Source organism: Prionailurus viverrinus, chromosome B1 (genome assembly GCF_022837055.1).
Source record: "Prionailurus viverrinus isolate Anna chromosome B1, UM_Priviv_1.0, whole genome shotgun sequence".
Classification (NCBI taxonomy): domain Eukaryota; kingdom Metazoa; phylum Chordata; class Mammalia; order Carnivora; family Felidae; genus Prionailurus; species Prionailurus viverrinus.
In genome coordinates this window covers 35,548,889-35,563,920 of record NC_062564.1, presented here as the reverse complement: position 1 = coordinate 35,563,920, position 15,032 = coordinate 35,548,889, and the positions used below count along the sequence as shown (strand labels likewise).

Below are 15,032 nucleotides of genomic sequence, written 5' to 3'. Positions count from 1 at the left end.
AAAAAAAAGAAAGATAAATGCACCCCTATGTTTATTGTAGCATTATTTACAGTAGTCAAGATATGGAAGCAACACAAGTGTCCCTTGATAGATAAATATATAAAGAAGACAGACAGACAGACACACACACACACATATACACAGGAATATTACTCAGCCGTAAAAAAAGAATGGAATCTTGCCATTTGTTACAACATGGATGGACTTAGAGGGTATTATATTAAGTGAAATGAATCAGAGAATCAGACAGAGAAAGACAAATACCATGATTTCACTTATATGTGGAATCTGAAAAACAAAACAGAAACAAACAGACTCATTACATAGAACAAATCTGTAGCCAGAGGGGAAACAAATGGGAGAATGGACCAAATGGGTTAAGGTGATTAAGAGATACAAACTTCCAGTTAGAAAATAAATAAGTCACAAGGACGAAAAGTATAGCATAGAGCATATAGTCAATAATATTGTAATAACTATATGATGAAGATGACAACTAGTCTTACCATGGTGAACATTGCATAATGTGTAGAATTGTTGAATCACCCTGTTGTACGTCGGAAACTAATATGACATTGCATGTCAGCTGTACTTCAATTTAAAAAAATCCCTGCCTATATGCAAGCTTAAGACTCTTACAGAGGAATTTCTTTTTTTTTTTAAGTTTATTTATTTTGAGAGAGAGAGAGCACACGTGCTCGCAGGAGTAAGGGGAGGGTCAGAGAGAAGAGAGGGAGAATCTCAAGCACGGAGAATCTCCGTGCTGTCACCGCAGAGGCCAGTGCGGGGCTTGATGCCACAAACTGCGAGATCATGACCGGAGCTGAAATCAAGAGTCATTCACTCAACTGACTCAGCCACGCAGGCTGCCCCTTACAAGGGAATTTCTTATTGACATTGACAACAGAGAGAACTCTGGCTACAAGGATTTTCAGGAGAAAAAGTCAATCACTGGCCACAAATGAAAGGATTTTTTGTTTGATTTTTTTTTTCTTACATAGACTTTATGGCCAATATGAATCTACTTTCATAATAGCCAAAATTTAATAGTGTTCAAATAAAAAGAATATAAGGATGTAATTGTAAGGAGATGTAAAGATGCCTAAGATCTGGCTCCTATTAACTTGGTTGTCATAATAGAGTTAGCATATGTTGTGAAATAGATGATCTGAACTGCTGTCATGTAATAGAGAATGCTCTGAGAGTTTTTAAAGGAACCCACAAACTCCCTTTGTGTCCTCAAATCTTGACAATAAAGAGAAAAAATCTTCACATTCAAGGATAGAAAGCTTTATAACCTCAAATATGGTCTCTTGGTTTATACCTTCCCTTTAGGAATGTCTCTCCAGACATGTCTGTCAACCATGCATTGTACTCTGGCCCAAATTTAGACCATTACCTTTCACTTTATTCTCCCATGGCTTGCCACAACCAGGCGCTGATACTTAAATACAAGAAGGAAATACACAAATAATTATCAACTGCATAATCTAACTCGCTTGCTGTAGCTTTGTAGCTCTAGGTCCTGTAGGCTCTGTTTCATCTTCACAGAATCTTGGAAGAGAAGGAGCTCAGTTCTGTAGGGCTGCCTGCCTGTATGATCTTTGGCCTTCTCTACCAACATGCCCTTCCAAGCATGACTTGACTCTGAAATCCAAAGCCAAAGAAGAAGAAAATATTCCCTTTCTTTTTAAACTAAAGCCATCTTTCAGTTTCTCATCTGTTAGTTCATGATGGATTCTTTCTGGATAATTGTGGAGACCCTACCCTCTGCTCACTGGAGTATTTCCTTGTTCTTTAGCCCCAACATGACAACCACATCAAAATACAATTCATTAAGATGAGCATTTTTACATAAAATAGAATCAGGACAAAATTTACTTAAAGACTTTAAAAATCATGAGCAAAGATTATTGATATTTTATTGATTACTCTTTTTTTTTAATTTAATGTTTATTTTTGAGAGAGAAAGAGAGAGACAGAACATGAGTGGGAGAGGGGCAGAGAGAGAATGGAGACACAGAATCCAAAGCAGGCTCCAGGCTCTGAGCTGTCAGCACAGAACCCGATGCTGGGCTCGAACTTGGGAATGGCGAGATCATGACCTAGGCCAATGTCGCAGACACCCAATCAACTGAGCCACCCAGACTCCCCTTTTATTGATTACTCTTAAAACATCAGTTTCCACTTGCATGTCTTCAGTACCCCCAAGGAGTCTTTTTAGACCCAACAAAATATTCAGGCTTACAGGACTGCCAGGGCATTCATCTACTTAGGAGGATACAGTCCAGGAAGGGGCAGTGCTAGGCATCCCTTTTCAGTGGAGTAGTCCTCATAGGAGTGGGTATAGCAGTCCAAAGGTTTTCTGCCTTTCACTTCTTCCTTCCCCAACCCCCTCCAGGTCACAGCTCAGGTGCAGGAAAACAACATCCACATTGTGCAGATCAGGGAGCCACCATGGGTTAGAAGCCTCATATAGTACAACTGCTAATATCTCCCATAGAAGCTTTATTGGTATAGATTCCAGGGTCCCCTAGGGACATACCTTGAGTCATCCCACTCAGAAGTTCAAAGCTATAGCTTCCCACCAGGTAATTGAGTGATTTTTACCATAAGCAATGTTGCCTAGTAACTCAGCTGACATTCACCTTATCAGGTTTCCAGGGCAAAAGAGATAGAAAGTTAATCCAAGGTCACACTTGTCTTCAAGGAGATTTTTTTTACCTTTTATCCACAACTTCTCAAGAGTATTTTTATAAAGATGACTGTGATTTCAAATTTGCCTGAAATAAATGGCTTTGAAGTAGCTTCATAATTTTGTGTCCTATAATGGTAAATTTTAGCTTTTCTTCCTTTGACTCTTTTTCCTTTTTTGATAGGTCGAATCAAATATTCTGAACAGGTGTATGATGCGTGTATGGAGACATTTGACTGTCTTCCTCTTGCTGCCCTCTTAAACCAGCAGTTTCTGTGTGTACATGGAGGGATGTCACCTGAAATTACTAGTTTAGATGACATTAGGAAAGTAAGTAATCTTTCATTAGTCTCATGGAGTATATATATCTTTAGTTCAGTTTTTTTGGTTTTTTGTTTTTTTGCAGTCAGCTAATATGCCTCCGTCTGAAAATTTTTAAATACTGATAATCAAAAGTAAGAAACTGGAAATCACCTACAATTTCATTATTGGGAGATAACTACTGATAATATTTTGCTATTCCAGAAAATTTCTGTAAATTTTAATGAAATCTGTACTTTTACCAAGTAGAAACATAACGTATTTTGGGTACAGTCCTGAGACTTTAAATAAATTGTGTAGCAATACGAAAGGAAGGAAATCAGGATTCTAATCCTTGTCCTGCAGTCAATTGTGCAATCTTGACCAAATCCCTTAAGTCTTAGTCACATTTTCTTCTCTGGGAAATAAGGAAGTTAGAATGGATGGTCTGAGGACTTCCAGCTATGAAATTTGTTGACATTGACATTTTAAATGATAGAGTTTAAGTTGCTATACTTGCGTGAGTTGGTGATTATTATTTTCAGGACTTCAAAAAAAGATGATCAATCTTTTTTCACTTCTGTTGTTCTACATTACCATCTTATTTTCTCTACCTTTGTATTCTTTTACCTGTCTATGTAGGTACTGAAAGTAAAGATTTTTCTGTTTATAAAACTTTTTTCTGAATTAAAGTTACTTTCCTCAGGGTAAGAGGGTGTGCTTACATCTCTGCTTCCTTATCATCTTTAAAATAACCAGAATTTCTCTTTTACATTGTAAGTCTTGAGTTTCGCAATTCTGAACCAACTGTATTAAAAAAACACTCTCCTTTCACTTAGTAGAAGTCCTCAGCTATTTCAGTTACTCATTTTGTCTTGGTTTTTACGCTGCTAACCAAAGCAGCCGTGACTAAAGGCTTAAATTGATAACTTACATTGAAATGCCTCCACTGCATAGAATGGAAAGGATGAAAGTCCTTTACAAAATAAAACTAGAAATCTCCATTGGGATGAGGTAAAAAATGAACAGAACCGTTGTAAAACCTCTGCTCCTTTGATGGTAACCTTAGCTTACCTAGGCAGTTGAAATGAAGACTTTACATAGCCTTTCTCAATAATAGTATATCTCTATAGTGGTTGATTTCACATTCGAATTAAATGAGTACTGCTTTTAATATTAGGATGTAAAGCAGTCCTTTTCTTAGATGACAGAGATATTTATAAAAATTTATTTTAAGAAAATAATAAAAATTGTATATCCAAATTTGTTAAGTGTTTGTATTCTTCCTAAAGGAACAGTTCTTTAAGGTGCTTGCTGCTTTTTCCCCTAATACATTCTTGTGGGTGGGAGGTTTTTGGCTTTTGGGTTTTTGATGCATACCAGGTTCCAAAAGGTCTTTTGCTTTCATGATTTTTCTTCTTTTGGCTCTTGTGTGTCTTCTAGTTAGACAGGTTTAAAGAACCTCCAGCCTTTGGGCCAGTGTGTGACCTGCTTTGGTCTGATCCCTCAGAGGATTATGGCAGTGAAAAGACCTTGGAGCACTATACCCACAACACTGTCCGAGGGTGCTCTTATTTTTACAGGTAAGCTAATCCTCAAAGTTATAAAATTAGGAAAGGCAATTGCAATATGTTTCATCAAATTATTTTTAAGTATTTTATATCTTTAATTTGTATAGTATCGGACCTTCTGTTTAATTTTTTAATTAACAGAAGGCAGAAAACTCTTGTTTTGTGTTTCATATCTTAATTGGCATTATGCCCTCATATATGAATACCCTCATGATACTTAAGTGTAATATACTGAACATGATTGAACAGAGTATCTTGCAGTGCTTAAATGTTATTTTTCAGACTCTAGATAATCTTGATTATTTGTTCCCAAACATCATTGATAAGCTTTTTTAAAAATAAAGGTTTGTTGACTCTTCCCCCAGAGATTCTGATTGAGTAGGTCTGAGACAGGAAAATCCTGTTATTTTTTTAAAAGCTCTCCAACTTCTGGAACCACTGCTATAGGCAAAGATATAAAAAGAACAGGACATTGTGAACTAAGCCCAGGACATTTCCTGGAAGTTGGCTGTTGTCTTAAATCTCACATGAGCTTTTATTGTGTTCTGCCGTTCAAAAATAGGGAGGTAGAGGGAGGTTTGAAGTCTAAATATTTTTAGTTCCAATATTTTACTGTGACAAGTAATGCATAAATGTTGTCCCCTAAAAAATCTGTTAATTGCCTAAGATAATATATTCATGAAGTGAAATCCACATACAAAAAGTAAAGAACTTCAAAATTGCCATAGTTTTAACATTTTTCTAAGCAACCTTGTTTTATTCTTTTTTGAGTCATTTAAATTTTACTTCTCTTGGGGCACGTGGGTGGCTCAGTTGGTTAAGCGTCCAACTTCAGCTCAGGTCATGATCTCGTGGTTCATGAGTTCGAGCCCCACATCGGGCTCTGTGCTCCCAGCTCAGAGCCTGGAGCCTGCTTCAGATTCTGTGTCTCCCTCTCTCTCTGCCCCTCCACAACTCGTGCTCTGTCTCTCTGTCTCTGTCTCTGTCTCTCAAATATAAACATTAAAAAAAAATTTTTTTTTACTTCTCTTTACATTGCTTAAAATAAAGAGCATCATTTATTTTTTTATTGTTATTGTTTGTACAGTATAAACTGGTACAGTCTCCTTGGAGATCAGCTTGATAATATCTCTCAATTATAAATGTCCACCCAGGGCCTTTGAACCAGGAGTTCTCCTTCTAAAATGTAATCCTATAGCCATAAGTCAATCCTCGTTATTTATGAATTTGCCTACTTGCTAAGAATTACTTGTAACTGCAAGGTCACCACTTAAACACTTTCGTGGTCATTCACAGACATGCGCACATGCAGAGTGATGGCAAAATTCGAGTCACCCCATGTGTGTTCCTAGCTGAGGTTAACAAGGAGCTGCTCTGCCTTCTTTTTCCAGCTTTCATACTATAAGACTATCATTATACCATTCTTTCTGTGATCCATTTAGTGCAACATTTTTCACATTTTTTGTTGGCAATTTTGCTGTGTAAAATGGCCCCCAAGCATAGTGCTTAAGTGCTATCTGGTATTTCTATGTGTAAGAAGGCTGTGATGTGCCTTGCAGAGAAAATACGTCTATGTTATATAAACCTAATTCAGGAATGATTTGTGACATTGTTGTCCATGAGTTCCATGTTAATGAATCAACAGTATGTATTAAATAAGATGTCCTTAAACAGAAACACACATAAAACAAGGTTATGTATTGATTGATTAATGAAAATGTGACCAGAGGCTCCAGGACCCTATGTATTTTCTCTAGGAGCAGTGGTTCAATTTTGACTAATTCCGTTTTTGCAACAACTTTATAGAACATAGCTACTGCAAATAACAAGAATCAACTATATAAATGTGCAAATGTGTAAAATGTATGTACAGCTGACCCTTGAACACGATGCATTTGAAATATGCAGGTCCACTTATACATGGATTTTTTTTTTTAAGTTTAGTTATTTATTTTAAGAGAGAGAGGGTGGGTGAGAGGCAGAGAGAAAGGGAGAGAGAGAGAATCCCAAGCAGGTTCTACACTGTCATCACAGAGATCGTGAGAGCCATGAGATTATGACCTGAGCTGAAATCAAGAGTCAGATGCTTAACCAACTGAGCCACCCAGGCGCCCCTACATGGATTCTTTATATAAATATAATACAGCACTATAAAAGTATTTTTTCTCCTTTATGATTTAAAAAAATTTTTTTTTGATGTTTATTCATTTTTTGAGAGACAGAGACAGTGTGAGTGGGGGAGGGGCAGAGAGAGAGGGAGACACAGAATCTGAAGCAGGCTTCAGTCTCTGAGCTGTCAGCACAGAGCCTGACATGGGGCTCGAACTCATGGACCATGAGATCATGACTTGAGCCGAAGTCAGATATTCAATTGGCGGAGGCACCCAGGCGCCCCCTTCCGTATGGTTTTCTTAAGAACATTTTATTTTCTCCAGCTTATTTTAGTATAAGAATACAGTATGTGATACATACAACATACAGAATATCTGTCAGTTGACTGTTACGGGTAATACTTCTGGTCAGCAGGCCAGTAATTAAATTTTGGGGGAGTCAAAAGTTATATACATGAGGGGTGCCTTGCTGGCTCAGTAAGTAGAGCCTGCAACTCTTGATCTCAGGGTTGTGAGTTCAGGCCCCACATTGGGCATGGCGCCTACTTCAAAAGAGTAATACATGTGAAAAAAGGTTATACAGTTACACAGTTATAAAAAGTTACACAGATTTTTGACTGTGCAGGGAGTTAGCACTCCCTACATTATTCAGGGGTCAATGGTTCAAGGTTATTCATTGCTGTATTATTATCTTTTTAAATGTTTATTTATTTTGAAAGAGCATGAGTAGAGGATGGACAGAAAGAGAGAATCCCAAGCAAGCTCCATGCTGTTAATTTTGACACTTAAGCCAGACACTTAACCAACTGAGCCACCCAGGCACCCCTCACTGCTGTATTATTTATGATAAAAGATTTAAAACAATCTAGATGTTCAATAGAAGGCTAGTTAAATACCTTGTGGTATATTCAGACAATGGAATGTGCCAGACTATACAGTGAAGCTGTGTTTAAAAAAGAAAAAAAAAAAAAAAAAAAAAAAAACCTTTGTACACTGATATAAAATCCTGGCATACTTTGTTTTATTGCACTTTGCTATATTGTACTTCATAGATACTGAGTTTTTTTACACATTGAAGGTTGGGGCAATCCTGTGTTGAGCAGGTCTCTTGGTGTTATTTTTCCAAAAGCATTTGCTCATGTCATGTCCCTGTGTACATTTTGGTAATTCTCCCTATATTTCAAACTTTTTAAATTGTTATTATATTTGTTATGGTGATCTGTGATCAGTGATTAAAACCACTGAAATCTCAGATTATGGTTAGTATTTTTTGGCAATATTTTTAAATTAAGATATGTACATTGTTTTTTAGACATAATGTTATTGCACACTCAATAGACTACACTATAGTGTAAACGTAACTTTTTCATGCACGGGAAACAAAAAAATTCATTTGACTCACTTTATTTTGATATTTGCTTTGTTGTGGTGGTGTGGAACAGAACCAGCTATATCTCCAAGGCATGCCTGTAGAACATCTTTTAAAGAGTACTCAAAGAAACTAGGAACATTGGTTGTTTCTAGGGTAGCTGGAAGCTAGATGTAGGAAGAAGGAAGGCATTTAGGGTGCCTAGCTGGCTCAGTTGATCTTGGGGTTGAGAGTTTGAGCCACATGTTTGGTGTAGAGATTACTAAAAATAAATAAATAAATTTTAAAAAAAACGAGAGAAGGGAGGTATTTCATTGTATAATCATTTGTATCTTTCAATTTTATACCAAATGAATGTATAATCTATTTTAAAAGTTAATATTTTCTAATGAGCATCATAAGAAACAAAGATTTATTTTTTTTTTAATTTTTTTTTAAACTTTTTTTTTTTCAACGTTTATTTATTTTTGGGACAGAGAGAGACAGAGCATGAATGGGCGAGGGGCAGAGAGAGAGGGAGACACAGATTCGGAAACAGGCTCCAGGCTCTGAGCCATCTGCCCAGAGCCCGACGCGGGGCTCGAACTCCCGGACCGCGAGATCGTGACCTGGCTGAAGTCAGACGCTTAACTGACTGTGCCACCCAGGCGCCCCGAAAGATTTAAACATAAAGTAAATAATTGGGGCACCTGAGTGGCTCAGTCGGTTAAGCATCCAACTCTTGGTCTCAGCTCATGATTCTTGGTCATGATCTCACAGTTTGTGGGTTCAGGCCTTGCACTGGGTTCTGCACTGCCGATGCTGAGCCTGCTTGGGATTCTGTCTCTCCCTGTCTCTCTCTGCCCTTCCCATGCTAGTGCTCTCTCTCTCTCTCTCTCAAAATAAATAATGATAAAGTAAATAATTAACACTTGGATAATTCCAGGATAATTTGGTATTTTCCAGTTCTTCCTATCAGGTATTTCTAAATGTAGAAAGATAACATTACTGAAAAAGAATATTAGGAGCAGATGTAAATATCAGACCTTTCATTAGAATACGGTTGGGTGTAATATTTGTATTTACTCCTAAAATATTCCTGTATAATATTAATTTGGCATAGATATTACCTGTGAAGCTGTTAGTAGATTCTTTAACTTTTCAAACCATTTGACAGTTTGAAAATTGTGTATTCAATTTAGCAACTAATAATCTTTCTCTGTCTCTCTTTCTCTCACACCACACACACACTCTCTCTCTGTCTCTGTCTCTCTCTCTCTCTCTCTAGCGCGCTCTCTCTCTCTCTCTCTCTCTCTCTCTCTCTCTCTCCCCTTCTCCCTGGTACTTTTTTTTACATCAAGACATAAAGAAAAGTTTTGGTTTTGTATTATTGTGGATTAAGACAAAGACAGTTAAAAGGTAAAGGAGCTTTTTTTCTGTCGTAAGGTTATCTGTTACCTGTATATTTGATCTGGAATGAGTTATATTCATGAAGTAGAAAAACAGTGATGATTGCTAAGCCATAAATAAAGGTTCAGTGGTGGGGTGCCTGGGTGGCTCAGTCAGTTAAGCATCCAACTTCAGTTCAGGTCATAATCTTGAGGTTTGTGGGTTTGAGCCCTGCGCCAGGCTCTGTGCTGACAGCTCAGAGGTTGGAACCTGCTTCAGATTCTGTCTCCCTCTCTCTCTGCCCCTCCCCTGCTTGCTCTCTCTCTCTGTTTCTCAAATAAACGAACAATCAAACAAATAATAAAAGTCCAGGGGTATGTCAAAAACCTGTCTTTTTGAAACAAATTCAACTAATGTCATCTTGACTTTTCCCCTTCCTCCTATTAAAAAACAGTTGTTTTAGTTCTGGATTTATATTTTCTAATTTTCTATTCCAGTTACCCTGCAGTTTGTGAATTTTTGCAGAACAATAATTTGTTATCAATAATCAGAGCCCATGAAGCCCAAGATGCTGGGTAAGTTAGATTTATACTGTACCAGATATCACTGTGGAGTTTTTGCCTTTATTATTAAGACAGACGGACTGTTATTTCTCTTCCAGGTATCGAATGTACAGGAAGAGCCAAACAACAGGCTTTCCATCACTCATTACAATTTTCTCTGCCCCCAATTACCTAGATGTCTATAACAATAAAGGTAAAAGAGTCCAGCGATATTTGAGTTTGAATTTGTGAGTAAATGTGGGCTCTAGTTTAATCATATGTGTGTGTGGTTTTAAAACATATGTAAATTTTAAATAAAAAGAAAAGAGGTCTTAGTTGAAACAAAGGCCAAGAAACTTAGAATTTAGGCTACTGCTTGGTTTTCATTTCCTAAGGAGTATTGGGCTCTGTAAATAAATAATAGGTTTGATTTGTACTCCTGAATCAAAATATAAGACAAATAAATTACTTCAGGTTCAAGTTAGAATAGTCACCATAAATTATTAGTTTTGGTGAATTTATTTGTAACAGTACCTCAATAAAATGTCACTGTTTGGTGTTTTAATGTTTGTACATTATTAAGCTGTTTTTGGTTTTCTTGAGGAATGGTACAGGCAGAGTGAATACCATAAAAAATTAAGAAAAATCATTTTAGTCCAATCCCTGCCAGAAACTAGTAGTGTAACTTTAGGTCTGTCATGTAATTTTTCTAAACCTCAATTTCCCATATTAAAAAAGAGGATTAAATATAAATATGCCTTCAGTCCAGAAGTTCTCATTCTAAGACTTTATCCTATTGAAATTTTTTCTTTTTAAGTATGCCCAATGTGGGCCTTGAACGCATGACCTTGAGATTGAGAGTCACATGCTCTATTGACTGAGCCAGCCAGGTGCCCTGAAATCTTCTTTTTCTTTCTTTCTTTCTTTTTTTTTTTTTTTTTTTTTTTTTTAATTTTTTAAGGTTCATAGTTTGTAAGTTTTGTAGCAGGGCAGACTTCCTCTGTAATATCCTCTGTAACATCCTCTGTAACTATTTTGTTGTTTATAAAGTATGACTATAAAATAATAGAACTTTAATACAAACATGCCAGAACGTATATATCCAAGTGAGTATTGTCCCTTCACAGTAGTTACCTTGGGAAGCTACACGCTTATTCCAACAATGCTGCCATTGTTCAAAACGTTTTTGGAACTCCTCTTTTGGCATTGCCTTCAGAATCTGCGACACATTCTTTTGATTATCCTCAGTGATGGGAAACCTTCGTCCTTTGAGGGTGGATTTGATTTTTGGAACAGCCAAAAGTTATTCGGAGTCAAGACTGGTGAATAAGGTGAGTGATCAAGCTAGATGGTACCATTTGGGGTCAGAAACAAGGTATGATTATAGGGTAATGAGACTGGTTTTTCTTGTGTTGCTTATAAAATGGGTCTGGAGGCAATTCCACAAGACGAGTTCCAAAAATGTTTTGAGTAATGGCAGCATCTTTGGATTAAATATACAGTAAGGCAGCAAGGTGTATTGAAAAGAGCACTAATAAGCTGAGTCAGAAAATCTAGTCTAGCCCTGCTTCATTTTTCAGTCCACAGTAAACATGACACTTAATTTCACATCAATAAGATATTTAACTTCTCTGAGCCTCAGTGTATCTTTAAAATACCTGCCATATAGGGTTGTTGAAGATAAGTTGGAATAATAAAAATAAATATTAAAAAGCATCCATGAAACTCTACATTGCTGTAGTACTATAACATTTTACAGTTGTGCCTCGTATGACTATGTCAAAGGACCACACTCATCTCATATATAAGGTCTGGTGTGTTTGTAGTTGGTGGTTTCTTAAGTCTCATTACTTTATAGTCATACCTTGTATATGCAGGTGGGGAGTCAAGTTTAAAAGTAGTCCACAGTGTACTCACTACATAACCTGAGCCTGTGTAAAGGGAAACTATGGAATGGCACATCTCATTTGAATCTGATTTGAATCAGTCATCTTAGTGTGTCCTTCAGTGGCTTCCTATTCATTTTTAAAAACACTTCTTTGGCTTAAGTTCTCCCCCAGCCGTATAGTTCTTTACATCTCGTCATTCTTTTCTGAGTCTTAGCTGTCTAGCCACAACACTCAGCTTCTCCCTAACTCCATTGTTTCTTATTTCCTTCTTCCTAATATGCCCAATATATTAGAGACTTAGTTTTGTTCTTGTTTCTTCCATTGTGAATGGTGTGTGTTGCTTGTGTTGGTAACTTCTTCAAGGACACTTAGTGGCTATAGTCCTCATATTTGTGATGAAGACTGTCCCTTCTCCCTTTTTAGACCTCAGCTGGTAAGTGTGTCTCTTGATTGCACGGTGGATTTATTGGTGTGCTCAACTAAAATGTGCCACCCAAAACAGCAGTCATTTTACTGACTCACTGAACACCAGCTCATTTTTGGCCCATTCTAACCTGGTATTGATCTTGATTATTCCTTTAGCAAACTTTTAAAGTCACAGTCCAGTTTACTGGAATTTTCTGTTGACTTTGATATAACTGGTAACTTTATCTTGAAACATTCTTATTTTCCTTGCTTTTTCTCAAAAAAAATTTTTTTTTAGGAAAAAGAAAATGTGGCATCTGAACCAATGTCTGCTGGTACTCAATTACTCCCCACAGAAGTACTTCTTTTCTTGAAAGACAAGACCACTTGTCTTGCAAGACAATTCACTTCCCCTTTTCTTTTTCTCTCTCTTCTTCTGTTGCTTTTCTTTCTTGCATATTGGTTACCAACAAGTAATTCTTAGTTCCAATGATTATGTGAAAGGTCCTTAAGTCATAATTTTTAAAAATTTCTATTCCTATTTTTTTGTTTCCACTGGGAACCTACACAAAAACAATTTTTTTTATCCTTTCATTTATAATTATCCACTGTAAAGACCCACCTTTCACCTCTTTTTCCTGTGTAGATTGAGGGAATTATTGAGTAAAATATATGCATAATAAAATACATATACATGAAAACATTGTATCTAGTGGCAGGTTTTTAAGAGCAGGCAATCCTACTTTCATGTATTTTCTTCATGATGTACATTTTAGACAGCCAGTAACTTACATTTTGAGCACACTAGGCAATCATTTAATAAGCAAAGAAACGGGAACCAGGGAATGACCTGTACCTCATTTCTGGAGTACTTCATACCCGATTCTATTTATGATCACAGTAAGAGTAAAGAGAATAATGCAAACAACATCACAGTGCTTTTGCTCATGGTGAAGTCCAAGAAATTGGATTTCAAAACTTTTAAAATATAAAGAAAATTAGTTTGGTACCAAAGTATGTGTACAAATAAATAAACTGGTTAATTTAAACATTTATACAGTGCTAGCAATACACTGGCTGTGTATAGGAGAGATGGCTGTTTTAATCCTCTTTATATATGTAGATTATTTAATCTACTTTTGAGCCTTGTAAATTGCTCTAAGTTTACCATCTGTATCCCCCACTGTGAATTGATAATTGCTATGCTATAAACTCCCAGAGTTTATAAAATCTTTGGCTCTGGATAATGACTAGCAAAATAGGCTGTGTTCATTTAGTGAAAAATGTTTGCCTTCAAAAGAGAGCTGTAATTGTAACCATTTGGCCTATAAAGGGAAATTATGACAACATTTTTCTAACGTGGAACCTGAGATTTCTATAGATGGTTACTGTGCAGTGGCCCTTTGAAGTTTCAGAGCTCAGTTTCTTTTGTACTTTTATTATATGGGATCTTCAGGTAACTTTGTTCCTTGGGGTAATTCTTAAAAGAATGAGGTGTATAAAATGCTTTAAGATTTTCCATCTGCTCTTAAATACCGAGGCCTGAATTTACAAATGGAGGAGAGTCAGTTCCTGAATTCTGTTTAGTAGGTATGCAGCTGTATGAAGCATGCCAGTTGCTGTGTCATGTTCCCCTGTGCCAGATTCTCTTGCTTTTTCCTTTTTAGCTGCTGTGTTAAAATATGAAAACAATGTCATGAATATCAGGCAGTTTAACTGTTCTCCACACCCCTACTGGCTTCCAAACTTTATGGATGTTTTCACATGGTCTTTGCCTTTTGTTGGGGAAAAAGGTAAGGAACTAAAGCATCTGGGCTATCAGTTGTCTTAATTAGTAATGGAGTACACTTTTATATTTGCATGAGTCTCCTGATGGTTCAGAAATGTTTTTCTTAAAGTTATAAGAAGTATTTTCGAATTTTGTTTGTTCTCTACAAAGGTTTTTAAATGGTACTTGGTTTTTAAGTTAAAGTTCTAGTCAATTATGTTCTTCTTATTGTAAATATCAACTTAAAATAGCTATCCTACTGTGATCAAGATGTTAAAATAACATAAGTCACTACACCATTCCTTCAGGGATTTCTTCAGTGGTAAAGATATTTAAAAAGAAAATACTGTCCTTAGAATTTCATTTGTGCACCTATACAAATAAGCTATGCAAATATAAAATAAGTCTGTTGGACATAGACATGGTGGCTTAACTTCTTTGTAAAGTGGGAAGAAATCTTTTCATGTACATATCAGTGAGGAAAAGGTTCTGGACAGCAGTCTCATGAAATCAAGTAATTAATGCAATAGAATCATCAAGACCGAACTTTCATCGAAGCAAGTGATTTCCCCAAATTCTATATAAACCCAAAGGTCTAGATTTAATGCTACTCTTTATGAATACTCTTAGTAGCATAATGACAAATCATTTTTGTCTATGTTTATTTAACATGTATGTTTAGACAGCCACATCATTATAGAGAAAGTACCTTAATAATTGTATAAATATTGGGTTATTTTGTCTTATTGTATAGTCACAGAGATGCTGGTTAACGTTCTCAACATATGCTCTGATGATGAATTGATTTCCGAAGATGAAATTGAAGGTAAACTTGCCTTTTTCTCATTTGAACTAGAAATGAAGAAGTTTTGGTTTTGGTTTTAGTTTGTTTTGAATAATTTTTTTGACTTATTAAAAAAGAATTATGTTCGTTCCAGAAAAATTAAATTTGAAAAATACAGGAAACCGTAAGTAAGAACAAAAAAGTTACCTATAATCCTGCCATCTCATAGA

The 15,032-nt window shown here is 36.2% G+C and overlaps 1 protein-coding gene across 3 annotated transcripts in view; it reads left to right on the top strand.

Moving 5' to 3' along the window:
• Positions 1–15,032, top strand: part of PPP3CC (protein phosphatase 3 catalytic subunit gamma) — a 99,233-nt gene that overhangs the window by 61,582 nt on the left and 22,619 nt on the right. For all 3 annotated transcript variants that reach the window (XM_047854809.1, XM_047854808.1, XM_047854807.1), the window contains exons 5-10: positions 2,880–3,025; positions 4,439–4,578; positions 9,912–9,989; positions 10,076–10,170; positions 13,918–14,043; positions 14,773–14,844. In XM_047854809.1, coding sequence (XP_047710765.1) covers positions 2,880–3,025; positions 4,439–4,578; positions 9,912–9,989; positions 10,076–10,170; positions 13,918–14,043; positions 14,773–14,844 — 657 coding nt within the window. The remainder of the gene's footprint in view (positions 1–2,879; positions 3,026–4,438; positions 4,579–9,911; positions 9,990–10,075; positions 10,171–13,917; positions 14,044–14,772; positions 14,845–15,032) is intronic.